A 22,614-nucleotide genomic window follows, 5' to 3' on the forward strand; every position below is an offset into this window, starting at 1 on the left:
TTGGCACATCTTATGCCAACCAGCCTCCTTTAGAAAAGTTACTATTTATAACACTAACTATGTTTAATTAAATGTAATCTTTATTGCTACATGAAGACAGTGTGCTTCAGGAGGAGAGAGGTTAGATGAACATCCATGAATTTGTGTTGTCAGTGTATATGTGTGTTAGAGGGAGAAAGAGTAATGAAGAGGAAAGTACAGAAAGAGCTTTTAAAACATGTGTAAGACGGAGTAGCAATAGTAATAGCGCAAACACAATAATAAGAGAAAAATATCAACATGCAAGCACTCCACTGTAGGCAATTCATAATTTTTTATATTATTACTCCAGGTCTCATTACACTAATTAGAACTTAGGTTTTACTAAAGCACGTGTCACACATCGACTGCAGGTCTGAACTCTTCTAGACATTTCTCAGTGAGGCTGTGTGCAAGAACTGTTTCACTGCCTCTGACCATAAGCATGCCTTTAATCTGCCGCCTCCCTTGTACAAAGTCTGGGAAAAAGTCTTCCAATAGCAAGAACATATCTAAATCTTATAATTGACATCTTAGTAAATTGGTCCTATGTGTGTATTTGAGAGTGAGTAAATAAACATTAATAGGTGCCAAACTCACAATCCTCTCCATATATGCAGAGGCAATTTTATTTTCATTCCCAAAATGTTCTTCAAGAAGATATTTGGCTGTGGAATAGCCCTGCTCAGGAGGTAAATGCTGACAACTATGCACCAAGTCTTTAGGCTGCCCCCTAGTGAACTGCTCTAAAAAATGCAAACAGTTGCTCCAGTTATCAGTTTTAGTTTCCACTCCATTTTCAAAGGCATTCATAAATGATCTGTACTGTAAAGGGGCTCCATCAAACATAGGGATGTTTCTGGCTGGGAGGACAGAAGATAAATTTTGTTTTACAAGCAAAGTAGTGATGTCATTTTGTTTTTGCATAATATTGACAATCTCCTTCGTGCAATTCTCACTCAAAGTAGGAGACTGAGGCTGTGTTTGCTGCGTCACTTGAGCTGAATCATCCACCTGATGTTGGTTTTGACTTTGTCTAGGTATGATTACTTGTGATTCAGAATGCAGAATTTGTACCAGAGTAATCTCTTTCTGCCGGAACAAATGTATCAGCACAAGGATTTAAACTAGGCGCTTCTTGTACGTGCCCTCTTTTAAAATAAGAGTTCATTCCATCAGAACGCTCAGAGCTACAAACTGAGTTTATTTTTAAGACATGAAGCTTTGCATTGGTTGCTGCCAGCTCTGTTTCCAAGGATAATTTCTTCTTTTCTTTTCTCAGTTTCTCCTTTTCTTTTCTCAGTTTTTCCTCTTGCGCTTCAATAGAATATTTTTTCTTTAATGCAGCGAGTCGCTCCATGAGCGCTGCCTTGTCAGCCGCAGCTTTAATGCGTGCGGAAGATGTTGATGAAATTCGACTTTGCTGTGACAATGTTTTCGAAGGTGGCTTTACACTTGAGATATTAGAGACACTGTCTTCAGGATTTATTTCATCCAAACTTTCAACAGCTTGATCATTAAGAACAGTATTGCTTTGTTCAGTATACGGCTCGCCTGTTTCCTGCAACCAAATCTTTACTTTGTCCATAAAAACAGAGAATGCTGTCACCTTAGACTGATAATGTGCGGTTTGCCTTTTCACTTCATCTTATGGCAGTGGCAAACTTAAAAAAGGATTCTTGCAAAGCGTTTGCATCTTGATAGCATTTAATAAACTTCCCAAATTCAGAAGACACGTCCTTAACGTTCATGTGAGGTCATTAAAGCGGAAATTTTCCCCATATACTTTGATGCTTTCTTACACATTGAACTCCGCTTTTCTTGGCATGTCTTTATATACCAATCCAAACCTTTTGGTGTAAATTTGATGCTTCTTTTCTCTGCTTGCATCTGAGTGTCATCCTCTTGTTTACTCTTAATATCCGACATTTTTATTGTCCTCTTGGATTATTTCAAACATTATAAAGATGCACAGCACACTGAGAATCCATAGCATAGAGCACAAACATGACATCCATTTACCTGCTGATTGCAGCGAACAAACATTTCCACAGAGGGCGTTGGCATGTTTCAATTAGCGATCCAATTATGCACCAATTTAGTACATCAAAACTCAGTTCATCAGTCTTTGTAGTGAAATAATGTCTTTAAACTCCAATAGCTTCACCGTTTTCCTTTACGGCTTAAACAATATTATCACTCACCAGTTTTGATGAACGAGTGACATGTTGATCCAGGCCTCAACATCAAATCTGTTGGGAGTACTCACAGACGATCCAGTAACTTTTATTCGAGTTCGACGGTGATCCTTGAAATCCATATATCCAACATATCCATTAATGAAGGATTATTCCTTTGTCCACGGGTTTTTTTTTTTTTTACTTTATGTAGTGGCAATTCCTTTTGTTTGACAAACCAAACATCCCACAATTAAAAGTCCACAAGCCACTGCTGCACTGAGATAATATTTCGTACGCAGGCAAAAGAAGTCCACTGTCCAAACTTGAAAGTTGCATTTTTATGGTTTATTTATCCAGTTTGGCAATAACAAGATCCATTTTTTTGTTACTTCTTGCTGCTTCTCCTGCTCTGGTAAAAAAAACAAAAAAAACCCATAGGTAGTGATGGCCCGCTTGAAGCTGACGCTCCGGAGCGTGTGTCGAAAAAAACAACACACTGGTTCAGAAGCACTGTGTCGAGGCTTGCTTCGTTTGGCAAAAGTCACGTGACCAGTGACGTCCGAAGCTTCATTACGCACGTAACTGCTTCGGTACCTGATTCAAACGGATATAAGGAAGTGAATCATCCACGGGATTCGTGGAGTGTGTTGATGGTGACAGAGAGCGAAGAGGTGATCATTCCACTGACAGATATGGAGCCAGCGAGGAAGAGAGGACGTTCTGGCGTGTGGGAATATTTTGAGTTGATTTTGCTCAATTCATTTTATCTGCCGAAGTGAAAAACTTGAAATGTCCAAAATCATGTTTTCATAATGGAAATATCATTACAGCATATGACTTCAGGAACACTTCCATGTGAATTAAAGCTAATGAAGACTACAACAATGTATTTGACACTATACGTACATTACATTGCTACAGTTTAGAAAATCATTTTGTTTATTGTTTTTAGGTGATAGTCTGCAGGACCCAGGAATACCTGCATATCTACCAGCTTGCAGTGTAGTTCCTGCACTCCACAGCCTCTTCTGTTCCATGCAAGTGGATTTTCTCCAGGGCAGGAGAAACTATTTCTAAGAAAAGAAACAGACTCAGCCAGCGCACAGTAACACTAATCCTCTTTTTAAATGTAAATAACAAAAGGGCTACCTTACATAGATCATGTTTTTACTTTGCAAGTTCTTGATTAGGGGTGGGTTTTGATTATCGCTTTTCTGATTACAATCCATGGTAAATTGAATAAAGTGATATTGATTCATTAAAATCCCGTGTCGATTTGTAAATTAACGTTATTATGCCTGAAACGCCAGCATCTCAGGTTAAACCTCACAACATGTCGTCAAACACCATGCAGCTAAAACAGTAACTGGGAGCAGGTTTACGGATTCTGCATACAAACGTGAACACAGAGCGCGGACCCGACGCGTCAGAGTCAGATTTTGGTGTGTCGTCGGGTCCGCGCTGTGTTTGCCTCTTTTTTTTCCCGCTGGCTTCTGCAGCTGCAGGTTTCATAACTCTCTGTTTACATCTCTAATTAAGTCTCACATGTGTCAGCTTTCTTTTAATAGATACGAAATTATGGATATATACTGTTAAATGATCAGAATTGTAATATTTCTGACTGAGGCAAAACTTTCCAGATTCCAATCAAATTGAATCGGATCCTGTATCGAATCAAAAATGATTCTACAAATCAGTGACGATGCAGCCGTACTCAGCTCCCTAAGCATTTTCCCTTTCCAGTTCACAATCAATCCCACCCCTAGGTCAAAAATATGTATAGGAATTGGCCTAATCTAATATTTTGTATGAACCTGTCCAGCTGTCCAGTGATTAAACGACAAGTAGATGGAGGCAGGACTTCACAGCAGGGGCATACTCCATAATGTGCTGTGCATTATCATATGTATATTATATATATTGCTCACTTATTGTATTTACCAACATCAAGGAGTTATGAGCAAAGAAAGGCCACACCATAGTGCATGTTTAAATAGGGAAAGTTTATTGATCAAAATGTATTACGCAGATACGCATTACATTTTTTTCAGCCCCCCAATCGAGAAAACAAAACCAATTACATGTTCAAAGCAACGGAACGGTGGCCCAATATCAGAGAGAACTCCACTCTTGAGTGAGCAGTGATAATTGAGCAGTCCGTTTTATTTTGCAGATTCAAGCTGCTCTTCAAAATTTTCACCACCAGATGTCACCGGAGAGGACTGTGTTGAAAAGCTTCGAGTAATGAACCGTTTTTCAATACAAGCTTCAGTGCTTCGGAAAGCTTCATTTGGCCATCACTACCCATAGGCCCACCCCAGTGCATGCTGGTCCTATACCAGTCTCTTTCTTTATAGAAACAAAATGGCCCTACAGCTCTTACTGACTAATTTAACAAAGTAACATCAAACAAACATTGAAACAAAATACAACAAATAAACTTGTAAATAAATCCCAAAATATAAGTAAACTAACAACAAACTTTAACTAATTTCAAAATAATAAAAAATAAGAACAAATAGCTCCAACACTAATAATTAAATATAGTGTGGCATATAAACATAAAGTGAGTGAAAAAAGGTCAACGAAAAAGAAGTCCTATTGGCCTATTGCAGCTTAATTAGGGAAGGATTCAGGGTCACCTAATCCCACCCTAACAATATGCTTTATTAAAATGTAAACTTTTAAGACTAATCTTAAAAGAAGGGAGAAGGTGTCTCCTGAATCCAGACTGGGAGCTGATTCCACAAAAGAGGGGCCTAAAAGCTAAGACTCTGGCTCTCACAAGTATGCCCGCAGTCTAAAAGCAAAGTGCTCTATTGGGGTTATACGGTACTATGAGGTTTTTCAGATAAGATGGGGCCTAATTCTTCAAGACCGTGTATGGCATACAAAGGAGTTTAAGTTTAATTCTGGAATTAACAGGGAGGCTTTTGAGGGAGCCTGTTTGCAATGAATTACAGTACTTCAGTCTAACAGTAAAATATGCATGAACTAGTTTTTCATTATCTGAGACAGAGTGTTTCTAATTTAAGAGATATTAGATAAATACAATAAAGCTGTCCTACAAATTTTTTAAAATTTCTACATTGAAGGAAATATCTGCTTCAAAAACAACTCCAAGGTTCCTCACAGTGTTACTGAACGTCAACGTAATGCCATCCAGATTAAGCATCTGATTAGATACAATATTTCGATGATTTTTAGGGCTGTGTTCAATAGCCTCAGTTTTATCTGAATTTCAATGCAGGTGGTTAGAGGCCATATAAGTCTTTAGGACATTTCTGCAGTTTTACTTAAGAAAAAGAAGGAGAAACAACTTTAAGAGTAAAAAATTGTACAATCTAAATCCAACAGCACCTGGGCTTCCTCTCATGTTGCCATGCCATGTGATCCTCTTCTTTTCTATTAAGAGTACAATCAACAGGATATTTCCAATTAAAGATTTATATCAGGTTTAGAAATTAAGGCTTACTTTGTTTTCTTTAACGGGAATATTGTCTCCAAATGGACCTCCTATTTTGACAGCAAAGCATTGTTTGTTGGTTTGTTTCTACTGTGTTTGTTCAGTTTGCAAAACAAACACTGTTGATATACCTTTTTTCTGGCCTTGATGGTCTGTCTCTGTCATCTGGGTATCTCCTAAATGTTTTGTGAGATAATTAAGAGTCTGATTTTTTTTTTTAATGCAAGGCACCGTCTATGCTCAATAAATCACATGAGTCAATTTATTTCATATGACATGATACCATGAAGAGAACAGTCAAGAAGGAATCCTTCAAAATGGTTACCTGGATAATCTATCCCAAAGTGATCTTCTGTGAAATTACAGGGAGAAATATTTACAGGGTTGTTTTGGTGGAGACATTAAAAAAAAGAAAGAAATAACAAGAATTATCAAGAAATCAGAAACACAATTTTTCTGCCATGCTTTTACAAATATTAGCTCAAACATCAAATTTATAGACATCAGGTGTATAAAACAACCATTGCAACCATCAACTTTTTTTATCATGTTGCTCATGGAGCTCATTTCGGCCATCATAGCTCCATTCTTCTGTGTCAGATATGATATGACTGATAAAACTTATTTATATTTAATTAATATGGATATGCTGTTGAAGCAGGCTCTGGATGCTTTTAGATTCTTTTGAATAATTTCAGAACACCTTTAAAGTGTAGACACTTTTCTGCCAAATCCTGTATTCAGTTGTGATGAGAGGTCTTTGCTCAGTATCAAGTGCTCATGACTAAATTATGTCATTATTTTTTCCTTTTTTTTTTTTTTTTTTCAAAGGACGTACCTTTTTTCTGGTCGAGGTGGTGGTTTCAGTGATTCATTTGTGTGTTTCCTATATTTGGTTGGAGGAGAAAAAAAACATTTTCAGCTTCAGAGTCAACAGATGGTAACATCATTACACAGACAGTTATAATCACTATCAGAAATATGATATGGCATAAATTTATGTAATATTTCCTCAACCTTTTCCTCCAGATGAACACTGCAAACACTGCAGCTAAGGTGATTATGATGAGAGCCACAAATGAGACTGGAAAGGCCATTGGAGCAGAACATTTAAACTGGTACATCAGTGATCCTGGTGATGTAGATACATTTGAGGTTAATAAACACAATTCAACAGAAGAAATACTTCGATAACATATAGAGTAGAGATAAAGTGTGTCTGCTAACCCTTCACATTTAAGCTGACTGTGTGGGCTTGTTCCCTGTTACGCCAAAAGATAGCGTTACAGGTGAGGTTTCTGACTCCATCTCCTTCAGTAACAATAAAAGTGATTGTGGAAGTTGTCTGCCAGGTGCCTCGTGACATCATGATCTCTGAGACCTCAATGGTGAGGTGAGAGACACTCCATGAGAACACCGGAGGATGTGATGAACATGTGTGTGTAACAGAACACGAAACAGTTATAGTTGAACCAGCATCAACTTCTTTTGGAACGGGGGTCATCACTGGTTTTTCTGGAGAAGCTGAGCATGACAAACACAAAGAAGATTATACTTGATACTTAGAAAGCAATGTGTTTGTCACATTTCAGTGATCTACAGTGGGACTCCCTGTCTCATGTCCTTTCTCTGCATAGATACAGAAGGGTCCGTTGTCAAAGGGCTTGATGTCATCAATCTCCAGTGAGCAGTTTCCCTCATTTAGATTTCCTAACATTTTGGTTCGGCCCTTAAAGTGAGCGGTTAAATAAAGATAATTACTATTTATACTTACTCTTTGCCCTCATGCTGATGTTCACTTCCTGTGTTTGATCTGATGTAGAGCTAATATTCAATGGCAAAATGGAGCCTGAGATATAAAGAGTTTTCATTTCACATTAAGTTCAGTACATGAAATATATTGCACATTGAATATATCACATGGTACTCACATTCAGCATTCAGTGGAATCGACTTTTTGGCACTCTGACCCGCAGGGTAGTGTTAGAGTTGAACTGTTAGATGTTTGTCATTTTTATGTTTACCATTTGTACATTGTTTTAACTGATGAAACTCCACTGTCCTTCCCCCCAGATTCTCGAGGTTCTGGTGGGGGGCTGTAATGTTTTATTGCAGATACATCCTATCTGGAAGATCTGCTTCTTTTGATGTAGGCTTCCTGCGTTTACGACCCTTTGGTCAGCAGGAGGTCTAACACACACACACACACACACACACACACATTCTTACAGAAGTTCACACATATACATTTACATACAGTGCCTTGTCTTTGTAACCAAAGGGGGTTGCAAGGGGAGGTGTTTTGTAAACTATTGTTTGAAGTTTGTTAATAAAAGGCAGCGAGAGGAGGCCATCATCGGGGGTCATTGTCGTGCTGGACACAGACGAGGCCTCCCTTGCGCAAGTAATCGATCGATCGACTGTCTTGTTTTCTTCATGATGAATAAGTCTCTAGAATTAGCGGGGTTTGTGGAAACACAGACCCAACAGGTAGTTAACAGCACAACTTACACTCTGGTGCTCTTCTTCTACTGTCCAAGTTTGAACTATTTTCCTTTCCCAAATCCCTTCAGATACCAGAGTGTCCATGTTCTGGTTTGTTCCAGGTAAACCCTCTAGGGTTAAGGTTGTGGGAGCAGAGAAACATGTATGCTGCACACTGCAGGACACAGTGCCCTGCTCTCCCACTCTGAGGATACCAATAATGCTCAACTGTGGTTCTGGTGCATGTTCTGTTAATTCAAAGCAAAAATTGAGAGCTACAGCAACACAGCAACTTTGCAGAAGTTATTAACTGTAATAAAACAAACTTAGTTAAAAGAGATAGGAAAGAAAAAAATACAGATAGCTGAAAGTAAATAATTCTCCAAATTATTTTTTGTGCCTCTCTTAATGTTTTGTTGTTTTAAGTGTTATTGAAATACATTTATTGGGTTTAGACAACACTGTGCTGGAAAAAACTCTCTTAGTACAACTTGTTCTTAGTACAACTTAGATGCAGAGGCAAATCATTTCAAGTTATACATGCGCAAAACTAAAATAATGATAAATAATGAAAATATAAAATGAAGATTCTTTTCAAACCACAGAAGCTTTTGCCACAAGGCCTTATGATTGTGGCATTATACATTTTTTTTTTTTTAAATCAGAGAGGACTCAGTTTGTCATGGTAAGGGTTACTTTCTCTAGTAACTTGGATGTATATCAATGGAATTAAAGTTGAATTGAAGAAATTAATGAATGCTTACCTGAAACAATAAGTTCAGTAGATCCATCATAAAATGAGTGACCTTTGGTGTGGTAGGAAGTAATTGCGTTCTTATCTATCCATGGATAAAGTCGGTCACGGTTGTGTGACATCTCCAACCTTTCAATCTTAAGACTACAGTTCTGCTCCACCACTGATCCAATTAAACTAGTTCGACCATCAAACTTACTAATAACATTCCCTCCTTGCTTAAATACAGCTGGAAATCCATTGCCTTGGTACAAGTACCACATCACTTGAAGGTCATTAGGCTGTGAGTTTTTGTAGGAGAATTTGCATGGAATGATGAGACACGATCCCTTCAACCCAGTTATGGTGCTTGGAGCAGTGAAGGACCAACCCTGATTGAGTATGTTTCCTGCAAAAGAGAAAATACTTTTGAAGCACTTTGGATCTTAACAAAAAATAAATAAATATTGGCAGCCACCAGTGCTACCCCCGGCCTCCTAGATGTTGCAGGTATGGTATAAATTTGAAAACCCCAGGTGATTTTCCAAAAGTTGACCTGTGAACTTGAAACAGATGACTTCAGTCTTGACTTATTGCATTCTCAAACTTGAGTGCCCACAATTGTGGAGCAACAACAATACCCTCAGCCTTTTATGCCTGACACTAAAAAAGGGCTCACACTCTATTTAAAATTAAATGAACTTGAAACAAAACATCTATTTTCAAATTTGAAGAATGATGACAGAAAAACATTTGTGATCTTATTACTACAACTTGAGTGCACACATCCCAAAGTCAGATAACAATATTAACCTCCATTATTTGTATTTGTATCCCTAAATGTTCCATGTCATTTTACTTCTGTTTTGGTTTCCACCACACTGAGGAAACTCTTTAATAACTTATGTGTTGAATGGCAGTGTCATGGCCCTGTGCCTCCCCGGCTAGCCCAGTCTGGCTACAAGTGTTTTTGCGTCTATTGTCCCTTCTCTCTTCCCTCTCGCACTCAGCGCACCACCGGGGCGGATTTCTCTGTGGGCTCCCGTCCCTGGCTCCCACACCTGCAAACAATCTCCTGTGATCAGCGCTCACTCAAGGAGCTGGCTGGAGGTGCCTCGTCGCTGGATTATTGTGTAACTCTTGTTAGTGTACTGCCGATTCTCTAGCGATCGTGGCTCAAGAGTTGGGAGTTCGCCTTGTAATCGGAAGGTTGCTGGTTCGAGCCCCGGCTCGGACAGTCTCGGTCGTTGTGTTCTTGGGAAAGACACTTCACCCGTTGCCTACTGGTGGTGGTCAGAGGGCCCGGTGGCGCCAGTGTTCGGCAGCCTCGCCTCTGTCAGTGCGCCCCAGGGTGGCTGTGGCTACAATGTAGCTCGCCATCACCAGTGTGTGAATGTGTGCGTGAATGGGTGGATGACAGGTTGTGTAAAGCGCTTTGGGGTCCTTAGGGACTAGAAAAGCGCTATACAAATACAGGCCATTTACCTCTTCGAGTAATTTTCGCGAACTAGTCTCATGTCACTCACTTGTCTCTGTGTTAGATTCTACCTGCCTGCCTGAGGACTTCCTACCCCTGGTTAGTCGTGAGTGGGTGAGTCGGCCTGGTGCGAGCTGAGAGGAGGAGTATTTGTGTTGGAGTGTTTTCCTAAAACTGCCCTCATGACCCTTGGAACCCCTGGACCCGTTCCCCGCACTTGTAGATATTGCACTTGGTGACTGTGGAAGAAATAAACAACCAACTCTTGTGATTTCAGTCTGCGCTAGTCCTTTCTGCGTGTGTGACAGGCACATTGCATACACAGGCTTATTTGCTACTACTGACAATGCCAGGATTTTCACATTACTCCCTCTAACACTGGAAATCTAACAAATCCGTCATCAGGTCTAAGCCCTCTGTCAGTCATTGTATTTCTGAAATATGTATTCAGATATTCATAAATGGTTTAAAAAAACGATTAATTGCTGATAATGGCTGCTGGTACCACTGGAAATATTATTATTACTATTATTATTATTATTATTATTATTAGTAGTAGTAGTAGTAGTAGTATTAAAGTACATTTCAAAAGCATGTAGTAAACTTAGGTAAAATAATTTTTATTGCAGATGTAGTTTGTGAGAGAAAACAAATGCAGGACAATCCTATAAATGCTGTAAGAGCTTTAGGTGTATTGTTAGCTGTTAAATTTAGATACATATTTGTACTTACTCTTTACCCGTAGAGTGATGCTTGCTTCTTTTGTCTCACCTCCAGGGAAACGTGCATAGCATATCAGCGATCTTCCATCATCATTAGCTGATGCTGTAAATGTCAGTGTGGAGACAGTCCTCCACTGAGCCCCCCCTGATAATTTGCTAGTATCAGAGGAGGCTGGCATATTACCATAATTCCATGTCACAGTTGGAATATTTCGATAGCATGTGTATGAAACAGTGCAGGTTACTTTATTTGGATCTCCCTCCAGAAATTCATATGATGCAGAGCTGACAGTCAGCCCTGAAATGGAGCCTGGGATACAATTAAAAATGGTTAAATATCAAAGATGGCGTAGGATAAAATGCAATTTACTTTCACTACATACATTGTGAGGTTAAGGTTCTGGATGCTGATGCAGAGCGACCACCACGGTGTTCCACATAGCACTCCACAGTTTGATATTCTTTCTCTATGAACAGAGTGGTTGTCACCATAGTTTTGGATCTTCCATCAGATAGACGGCTATGAGTTAGACGTTCGTTTCGCAGGGGGATGTTGAGCCTCAGACTTGGGGGATAAGTGGGACAAGTGTGGTAAACACTGCATTGCACTGTTACAGACTGCCCAACCACTGTGTTCCCAAAGATCTCGATAACCGGTGGATCTGCTGTGCCTTAAATCATAAAATGTGAAGATTTACATAATCATATAACAACATAGTGATCAATTTATAGTGAAATCTTAAATTATTTACCTACCCACTACTTCAACAGTTACAGTTGTGTCATAGAAAGGGTAGGTTCTCCATCCAACATTTTCAGGATCCACCCAGGGATAAAGCTTCTGACTGTGATCAGCCAAGGTCACTGGGTCAATCAACAGACTACATGTCCGATGGTGTGAAGAAGTATATACACGTGTTCTTCCTTTAAATATGTCCAACACATCATTCCTGTTCCAGTTGTCATATACTATTGGATATCCTCTGCTCACATCCTGATACCACACTACACGATCTGGTCTTTTCGGTGGATACTGATCGTAATCATAACTGCAAGGGATAACAAGACAGGAACCCAACAATCCTTTGATTTTACTCGGCATTGTTACCTGCCAAGCACTGGAGCTGCACCAAATATATCCTGCAAGAGGGTTGTGAGAAAAATGAAAATAAATTATAATTTTAAAATAATTTATAATAATTTTAAAATAAATTATAATTTTAAATGCAAACTATTTCCAATATACAAGATAAAATCAAAATATTTACAGACAGACAGACAGATAGATAGATAGATTTGATGCTTGTTACAGGAAAAATGATTCTATGTTTCTTTACCTTCTTTTAAATGTACAAAGATGCCCTTTTGTCTATGGTTAGATTAGTTTAGAATTATCTTTTTAGACTTTCTCAGCAAAGACATACTGTTTTGGGACATATTGTTTTAGATTGTTTTATCTCTCACAGCTTTCTCCCAGCTCTCTGCTGACGAGACTAGCGCCACATATGGAGTTGTTTATTTTATCTGTTTTGTATTTTCTTATCCTGTTCTCACTGTCTTTCCTATAAAAAGTGCCCAGCCTCTGTACACGTTGTGAGTTGTTCTGAACAGCTTACCCGTGTGCACGTTAAAGCATAAAAAGTGATCTTGTCTCATTGTGTCTTTATTTCTCCTGGGTCTTTTACAGAGTTTTCCCCCAACATTTCTTGGTCCTTCGACAGCCGGAGCGCCTCCATCGTGTCCCATCTCCGTGACCAGTCCACGTTGTTCGTCTGTCGACAGCTCACACACCAGGTGTGTGATAAAAGTCCAAGAGCGTTTAAATTCGGGTCTTGGCCAACGTCTTAGAAAGCGACCCACGGTGGTGGGACCCGATCGAGGTGGACCAGACCCGGCGACACTGACCAGGTAGATACAGACACACTGACACAATCTTGCGTAAAAGCGCATTTTGAATTCAGGGAATTTAAAATAGCGGAAGTAGCTCGTCGACTGGTAGCGTAGCTCGTCGACTGGTAGCTCTGGGAGCTCGTCGACTGGTAGCTTTGGAGCTCTGGGTAGCTCCCCCAGCTGGGTCTAGACTGGGTCTAGGGAGTAAGTAGCTCTGGGAGCTCCCCTTATCATAAGGGTTCTGGTCGCGCGCGCGTCGAAGCTGTGAATGTGAATGTGTGTATTGTTTTAATTAATGGAGCAAGCTGAATTTTCACGGTCCAATAAGAGACTGAGCTGCTCCTACTGTGTTTTTCTTTTACTGCTATTCACTGACGTGCTGGTGAGTTGAGAGAACGGTCGAGTTCCGTCTCGTAAAGTTCACACCGCTTTTGGAAATAGTCCGAAAGTAGAAGGGCGTGTGAGCAACCACTCTCGTCTCTAATACCAGCGAAGGTGATAGCAGCTGTATTGTGTATATATTACTTAAACAAAAATAAGTAAATACATAAATAAGATGGGTAATCAAGCAAGTGAAATTAAAACTCACTCCTGCTGACGAGCAGTGGTGAGAAAAGAAAAGTCCAGACGCCGGACAAAAACAGTGTCTGTAAACTGAGAGATTTAAGAAAACAAAATATAAACAGTCAGAAGAACAGAACTCAACTGCCAGTTTAGTAAAACCAGAAGACGAGACACTGTGCAGTCCCCACAATCCTTTTAGTAAACCATCACTCACTCCTGCAGCCGCATGTGCAGCAACACCCATATCAGGAAGAACATAATAATCCCTTATTAAGTGAAAACTAGAGATCACAGTAGTTTTGTAGTAGTTTAAAAGGGTTGAAAACAGACCCCACTGAGTAGATATAAATATAAAAAGTACGAAATAAAGATGAACAAAGGGAAAGTTACAGTAGAAATTATCTTTAGAGTATTTGAAATTAATAATAGCAAGGATAACAACCTGTAAAGTGATATTAACAATGAAACACAGTTGGCATGATGACCATGCCCAGCATGTATAAAATGAATATAAAGCAAATAATTCACACGAAAATATTTTAATAAAATAAATAAGGTATATTAAGGCTGTGGACAGCCAAGGACAGTGTGTGAAAAGGTAACTGTCTCCACCCTGGGAAAAGGATGATTCTGCAGGTCATCTGAAGCCCTTGATGGATACAAAATAAAATATAAATAATATATTATAATAGAACTGCCTGGTCCGCCATGCAACAGAGAGAACAAATGTGACCGCAGATTGGATGAATTCAAAATTATCTGTTTGCTGAATAAGATGATCCTAACTAACAAATTGGCTCAGGAGTAGTATAATGGTACACACTAATAGAATATTATAATATGCTATTGCTGTTATATAAGACAAAGAGGATAATATTAACAATGACATAATATTAATATGAAGAGGCACCTTAATCGGTTATGATGTAAGGTGGATAATTGTTAAGCAGTAGTCTGCATCAAGCTTAAGGTTTGCTGAAACTCAGTGTAACGACATGTGAGATGAAGACAATACAGAGAATAACTAAACTAATGAAGTGCATAGAGGCACTTGACCAGCTTGAAACCTATCATCCTAGAATGACACATTGCTGAGATAGAGCACACCTATAATAACAACCAATAAGCAAAACCCTGTAGACAACAGTTACAACTACAGGATTGAGAAGCTGAATTAAATATGTAGACACTGCTAAGCTGATGAGCATGTTACACATTTTCTTTTCTTTTTATTTATTTGTTTCTTTTAGAGCAGAAGCTGCTGTAACACACCCAAAGAAAGACTCTAGGTCTGACCAACCGTTTCAGTCATGGGCAAAAAGATGTCAGTCAATAAAATTCTAAAAGATAATTTATTGACAAAAAATATATCAAGAGATAAAAGATAAAACAGTCCAGTGTCCCACTTAAGAATTGTATAAAAACACACAGTCCCAAGGCCAGAGCCAGCTATGCCACACAGCCAAGTTGCACTCCACATGTTGCCTTTAACAGGGTTAGAAGTTGTCCTTGGAGACCCACCACCCTGCAAGCATATAGTCAGTGGTCACTCAAGCCTCTGCAACCCAGCTGCCTTTAGGCTGTGGCATATAATAGGCCCTGGCCTGCACAGAGAGACAAAACGACACACTTAATATAAAATTCATAGGGCAAAACCCATCCATCCCAAACATATCTGATTTCATCACATTACATACCTGCACAGAGAGACAAAACAACACAGCAGTGTTTGTAGTGTGGGCTATAAGTAGACCAGTGTGTCAGTGCAATCAAGTACACCTGCCTCTAATTAGTCCAACCCCATTCCAGCCATTGGCTCACCAAAAATGTGACACACACAAAACCACTCCCAACCCAGTGCAACTTCACACAATAATATGGAGCTGAATTAACACAGGCACATTAGTCTACCATGTTACAAGCTGCATGCTATTACAAGCCAACATATGCAGACTTCTGCCTTGTTCGGGTGGCAGCATTTTTCTTTTTTCTTTTGTGTCCTGACACGTTTATGTTTTTTGTTTTTGTTTGATTATTTTGTTGGTTTTGGAAACGAATTTAAACGAACTTGTGACAATACTTGAGAATCACAGTGACACATAGTGATTAGGCATATGATTGAAAAATGCCTAGGTTTAGAGCTGTGAGCTATGAGCTGTGAGCAATGCAAAGTTAAATATATATATATTTGTATAGATGGGAAACAACCCTAACTTGAAAGTTTGAAATGTGTGAGATCCATGAATTGTTTGAAGAACTAGAAATTATCTAAAAATGCCTTAAGTGAAAATGTAGAGTTGCATCTATTCTCCCAAACCAAAAAAAAAAAAAAAGGAGAAGAAGCATTCTGTAACTTAGAAATAAGGCTGACGTGTTGACAACAGACTAAAACACTAATTCGCAGGTGGCTATCAGGAACAGAGAGGCGAGCAAAGTCACAAACACCAAGGCTGCAGACAGCCACGCAGAAACAGCAGATAACATAGAGACAACGCCTGCTACAACCGTGGAGAGGAAGGTCACTTCACACGAGATTGTAGGAGTAAGCCACAGAGAAATAATGCAAAACAGTTTTGAGGCAGCCACTTAAACTTACAGTTTTCAAAGGACAAATTAGTTGTAAAGTCAGCTTCAGGCCACACAACTGTACAACAATTAACTGCCCCTTTAGAACTAGTACATACAGCAAGTGGCCGCAGGTGCTTTATTAAATGCATATATGACCCGTCGTGTCCAGTAAATTTGCTAGGTAGAGACGCTCTGACAAAACTTAAGATAGCAGTCATGCCATTCTTTTCTGGTATTACACCTGAGTGCATGCTAAATGACACCCGCCACATCCACTTTCCAGAAACCGACCGAGTATCACAACATTCTGAGATTTAAACAAACTCCAGGCCCAGATCCACCTTATGATCAGCAAGTGTGGAAGCTAGGAGAACAGCATTTGACCTTACAGCACAGGCCGAAATTGTGTAGGTTACGCAGTAACCACAGATAGTAAAATAATAGAAGCAAAACCACTTTCTTCTTCATATTCTGCACAGAGCGCTGAGCTGTCAGCTGTGATTTGCGCATGTGAAATACACAAAGATAAACAAATAACCATTTATATAGACAGCCAGTATGTTTTCTCTGCTGTGCATCATTTTGCAAAAAATCTGGAAAACCAGAGGAATGATTACACCAACCGGAAAACCAGTTCAGCATGCCAACCTCTTACAACGCCTCTTTCATTGCTACAGGCAATAACTTTGCTGACAGAGCAGCAAAACAGGCGGCACAAAAGACAAACATCACATTGATGGCAGTAAACACACATCAGATTCCACTGGATGTGTTGAAAAATGAACATAAAGCAGCAAGCACAGCAGAGCAGGCAAAATGGCTAAAACACGGTGCAGTTCTGACAAACGACTTAATGATGTGTTATGGCAAGCCAGTGCTGCCAAAATCTCTCCACAAGATGGCGGCATTAGTGACTCATGGCTATACGCATTTGTCATCGGGGGGAATGACCTGTATTGTCAACTCTCATTTCTACACTGTAAATTTTGAAACTTCAGCAAAACAATTTGTCAGAACGTGCATGACGTGTCAAAAATATAATGCTCAGGGAAATCTGCGACCAAAAAGAGGCCGTTTTCCCACTCCACCTTATCCTTTTCACACAATTCATATGGATTTTATTGAACTAAGCGAATGTCAAGGGTCAAAATACGCCCTAGTGGTTATAGACGTGTTCTCAAAATGGCCGGAAATCTAACCAGTGAAAAAGGCAGATGCAATTTCAGTAGCAAAGTGCCTGTGCAATCACTTCATACCCACATATGGCATCCCAGCTTTGATACGATCAGACAACGGCACTCATTTTGTAAATGATGTCATCACTAAGGTCTCTGAAGCACTCGGTTTCAGAATAAAACACCACTGTGCTTATCACCCTCAGAGCGCAGGCCTTGTAGAGAGAACTAACGGCACTATAAAACAAAGGCTCAGGAAATGCATGGCAGAAACAGGAAGGCCGTGGCCTGAATGTTTGGGTTTAGTGAAAATGTGGATGCGCTTAACGCAAGGCTCCCATAAACTAACTCCATTTGAAATCATTCATGGCAGGCCGTTCCCACTGCCGATCACCAGTCAACCAATAGACAAAGCAATCAGAGAAAACACATTAGCAGAATGGATGTCTAAGCTATTGGAAAACAAAGAGATCATTGTACATAATCAACAACCTGATGATGTTTCTCCAGTGTCTTGCAGACTAAAGCCCGGTGACTGGGTTCTGATCAAGGTGCTCCAAAGGAAAAACTGGAGCACACCCAGGTGGGAGGGGCCATACCAAGTCCTCCTCACTACACCGACCGCTTGCAAAATTGCGGAACGACCATCCTGGATCCATCAGAGTCACTGCAGGCGAGTAAGTGAAGCCATCTAAACACAGCTGACAGCAGGCTTGCCCACTTGTTGTGATCTCGCCCGGTGGAGGGGTCAGCTTTCCTGGCCGGGGGGTCTACTCGCGACAGGAGGGTGTGTCCCGTCGTCATGAGGTGGTGGCTCTTAATAACTGCAGTGGCCCTGACCATGGCCGGGCTCCTCATCTTTGCTTCCGTGAGGGACAACAAGTCACGCAATATGAAGAAAAGGCAGACACTGTATGACAAAGGACAGTACACCAAGTTTCCCCATGGCTACGCCACTAACTTTTGGTGGCAGTTTATGAACACTACAGCTCACTGGAATAATAAAACTGACTGCTATGCATGTACCCATATGCCCCTATCCTCGCAGACGTCTGGCCTGTGGCCGTACAGCATACCTGAAGATCGCAGTTGGTGTCTGTTGGGCCTGGCAACACATCCAGGCTACGGTACTCTTTGGTCCAAGGCCAACTACAGCATCCCAGCAAAAGCAACCTGGAGGTCATCATCACCCACAAATGTGAACTGTTCCGGACAGACCTACCTACTGACCTGGCCCCAAGTCTCAGACCCACTGCCTGATGTAATTCTACTAAACAAACTGAACGCAGCGCAACTGCCAGTATGTGTGATGAACAATGGATCGCGGGCAGTGGGGGAGCTGCCTACTCACCTATCTACCGGATGCCACTACAAACAAAGACTCAGTACCAGACAGGATGTGCACGGACGGCACCAAGCAGTAAAGGAACCAGAGTTTCGCATCTGAGGAGGAGTGAAATTCTTACAGAGCTTGATCCCCGGCATTGGAGCTGCCGAGGTGCGGGATCATGTGGAGATCAACCGATATGCTCTGCTACGACGCATCAACTTTGACAAAGACCCTGGGACCGGCTTTAGCAGGAGAACAGAAGGCCATCAGAACGATGGTGCTGCAGAACAGACTGACTCTAGACCTGCTAACAGCATCACAAGGAGGAGTTTGTAAGCGGAGACATTTATGAAGCTTTGCAGAATTTGACCATTCTGCAGAAATATGTCACTGACCACACATCTGGAGCAGCTACACCGCCATGTCTAAGAGTAATGATTTCAAAGATGATAACAACTACAATGACTGCTTATGTTGCCGTGCCTCAAGAAGAACAGCATCCCGTTGCAATTCTGTTAGAGGAGAACTTGTAATAACTGCTAATGAATGACGTGGTGATTAAAAATGACTTGTCAAGTGATCATGCACTGATTAACACATTAGTAGTTTATGCAGGTACAATATAAGGTTTTCATCCTTTTATTTTTTGAAGTTTTCATTTTAAATATAAGGTTTTCATCATTTTAAACATAAGGTTTTCATCCTTTTATTTGTTGTAGTTTTCATTTTAAATATAAGGTTTTCATCCTTTTATTTTTTGAAGTTTTCATTTTACATATAAGGTTTTCATCCTTTTATTTGTTGTAGTTTTCATTTTAAATATAAGGTTTTCATCCTTTTATTTTTTGAAGTTTTCATTTTACATATAAGGTTTTCATCCTTTTATTTGTTGTAGTTTTCATTTTAAATATAAGGTTTTCATCCTTTTAAACATAAGGTTTTCATCCTTTTATTTTTTGTAGTTTTCGTTTTAAATATAAGGTTTTTATCCTTTATTTTTTGTAGTTTAGTTTTATTATTTTTTCTTGTTTATTCCACTTGTTATTTCATTTACTATGATTTTCTTTGTTCTTTTTATTATTTTATTTTGTTTTATTCTTTAGACCAAATGATTTCCATTTCTGCTATGCTGACATTTTGAAAATTAAAAAATTGCTTAAGATACTTAATAAATAACCTTCACAGACAATTGTTGTATACATTTAAAATAAGTTAAAACAGGAGGGAATGTTACAGGAAAAATGATTCTATGTTTCTTTACCTTCTTTTAAATGTACAAAGATGCCCTTTTGTCTATGGTTAGATTAGTTTAGAATTATCTTTTTAGACTTTCTCAGCAAAGACATACTGTTTTGGGACATATTGTTTTAGATTGTTTTATCTCTCACAGCTTTCTCCCAGCTCTCTGCTGACGAGACTAGCGCCACATATGGAGTTGTTTATTTTATCTGTTTTGTATTTTCTTATCCTGTTCTCACTGTCTTTCCTATAAAAAGTGCCCAGCCTCTGTACACGTTGTGAGTTGTTCTGAACAGCTTACCCGTGTGCACGTTAAAGCATAAAAAGTGATCTTGTCTCATTGTGTCTTTATTTCTCCTGGGTCTTTTACAGAGTTTTCCCCCAACAATGCTATACTGTGATTAAAAAGTGTTCCATTAATCTGTTCTTAGAAATTGCCATACCTAGAATATAGTAGCACAGGATAACATGTCCAAATCCAGACATTTTGTACATGGTATCGGACTCCTGAAATATATAAAATGACCTTGTAAGAATGGGTGAATGAGGCAAATTGTATAAAATGCTTTGAGTGCCCCGATGCATAGAAAAGCGTATATATACATGTTTCACGGCATGAAAACCATATCCAACTTTATGCTGTGAGGCTCTGATTTCTACTTCCCCTTTCAAAATAATGTTATGATGTTGTAAACTATAATCAGTAAAAGTTCCAAATGTTTCTCATAGATTTTCTGTGTTGAGGTGACATTGTGTAGCAAAACTGCTGCATGCCTGTGTAGCCTGAGAAGTCATTAGCATTCTGTGGTTGAGTTAATCTTGTAGGCTAGAAGAAACTTAGTATTGTTAAAGTATTTATTTATTTATTTCCAGGAAATTAACCATCTGTAAGTTCAAACATAAATTCAATAAATTAAAATTACATCTCGCATCTGATTATGTCCTGATTATCTTGGACTAAGTAAAATTATAGAATAGAATAGAATTCTATTTGTCACACATGCAGACCGCCCTGCATAGGAATGCATACAATTTAGGCTACATCCCAGCATGGATTTACAGTAATGCTTTACAGGAGCTTGTACTATGATGTCATAACTTAGGTTGAATTATGTACCTGTTATGCAGCTTGGCTAGTGTGATGTTACACAATACTGAAAGAGAACAGGATATCATGAACATCACACAATTAGAATTTAATATACTCTTTTAGTAAAAGATGCATGACCTTAAACATTTTTGATACCTCACCTCTCTGTTGAATGGGAGCTTGACCCTGACATGAAAGGAATCTTTACTGCTTTATTTTAGCACTCCAACAATTTCTTAGCGTCTCTGCACACCACAAATCTAGCCACTATCGTGCTTACGTGTTTTGTGGGAGAGAGAAAAAGTGAGCTCACTACCACTTCCGATTTAAACTCTCCCCTAAATCTTCCAGGTCCTAAAGCCTTCCCCATTACATTAAATTTACACTGTTAGTTTCAAGCACTATGGGAATAAGATCCATAAATTTCAATTTAATATTGCTCAGTTGTAGCTATTGTTGATATAATTACCTATTACTTAATTACTTTTTTTGCTGATTAAGTGGTAATAACTTGCTAGTTATACACCATTACCTTCTTTTTTCCACTTTATTATCCCAATATTTACTACATTATTATTGAGCTGTAAATTAAATTGCTTTTGAAAATGTAAAAATGTCAAAAGAACCTCTACTTATTTGACAGTTAGATTTCATGAGGAGTTGGCTGGGGTTCTATCAAGGTCAAGGTCAAGTTTATTGATATAGCACATTTCCAACAGCTCATGCTGCACAAAATGCAGAAAAAAGCCACTGTTTTTTAAGGGCTACCCGTGTGTTATTTTCAAATGTTTATGCACATTGTTTTGTTGTTATGGTAGGCCATTAAAGTTTGGATCGGGAAATGCCGAATTAGAATCGGAGTTTGATTCGCTGAGCAAGAAACAAGATGGTGAGCCACCAACGGACCCATTGAACTGTGCCAAGCAGGAAAAACGCCCCCTGCTGCACGTTGTGCTCTTTCGCTGAAAAAAAAGCTGGTAGGATTAATCCATACACCTCTGCAAAAGAACAGTGGACTCTCAAAGCACCGGATAACCATTCAGAATAATTCCGGGATTAATAGTTAAAGGACACAGAGACAGCTTTTCTTTTTCTTTTGTTTGTTTGTTTAAGGGGTTATTCAGCCTTTTGCTGAATTGTTTTCAGTTTTTTACATTTTTTTTGTTTTTTGTAATTTATTTGTGGTCAACCTTACATTCTAAGGCTGTAATGGTGTTAACGGAAATGTAAATAATTTTGTTGGGTTAAAACAAAATAAGAAATGGTTGAAATCCAAAAGTGAAATAGACGAAAATTAAATTAAATCTTGCGCCTAAAGAACTAAACTTGATTTAAAATAACACAGTGTTAATTCAAATAGATTAAAGAACTCAAACGTAGAACTTGAAATAAATAAAACAATAACCTAGGTTGAAAATAACATCCTTTTAAAGCCAAATAAAAGGTTTTCAGATAAATAGGATAAATTAACCAAAATGACTGAACTAAAAAGGGAAAGGAAATATCTTCTTTTTCTTCCTTAAATGTGTTGTTGAATGTTTTATGTAATGTGTGTCAACTGTCTATTCTCTGTTTTTACAGAATAATAAGCCGGCAATTTAAACGTATTTTCTGGTCTGGGGTCTTTATTACATGCATAGCTGGACTGGCCATTGGGCATACCGGGCATTTGCCCGGT

General features: G+C 39.1%; 1 protein-coding gene and 1 long non-coding RNA gene across 2 annotated transcripts; one reads left to right on the top strand and one right to left on the bottom strand.

Annotated features, from left to right (window-relative positions):
* Positions 1-5,764: 5,764 nt before the first annotated feature.
* Positions 5,765-7,445, bottom strand: LOC309718036 (uncharacterized protein; the record flags this gene model as incomplete). Its single annotated transcript, XM_082552981.1, has 6 exons — positions 7,439-7,445; positions 6,892-7,188; positions 6,682-6,796; positions 6,503-6,550; positions 5,990-6,016; positions 5,765-5,840 (listed from the first exon to the last, which is right to left on the bottom strand). The coding sequence occupies exons 2-6, from the start codon at positions 7,166-7,168 to the stop codon at positions 5,765-5,767; spliced, it is 543 nt and encodes a 180-aa protein (XP_082409107.1). The 5' UTR covers positions 7,169-7,188; positions 7,439-7,445.
* A 4,956-nt stretch (positions 7,446-12,401) lies between these two features.
* Positions 12,402-20,176, top strand: LOC309716800. Its single transcript, XR_014279519.1, has 3 exons — positions 12,402-12,988; positions 17,788-19,234; positions 19,589-20,176. It is a non-coding gene; the product is annotated as an uncharacterized lncRNA (long non-coding RNA).
* Positions 20,177-22,614: the final 2,438 nt, after the last annotated feature.

This window comes from Aulonocara stuartgranti (assembly GCF_965226115.1).
Source record: "Aulonocara stuartgranti genome assembly, chromosome: 11".
Classification (NCBI taxonomy): domain Eukaryota; kingdom Metazoa; phylum Chordata; class Actinopteri; order Cichliformes; family Cichlidae; genus Aulonocara; species Aulonocara stuartgranti.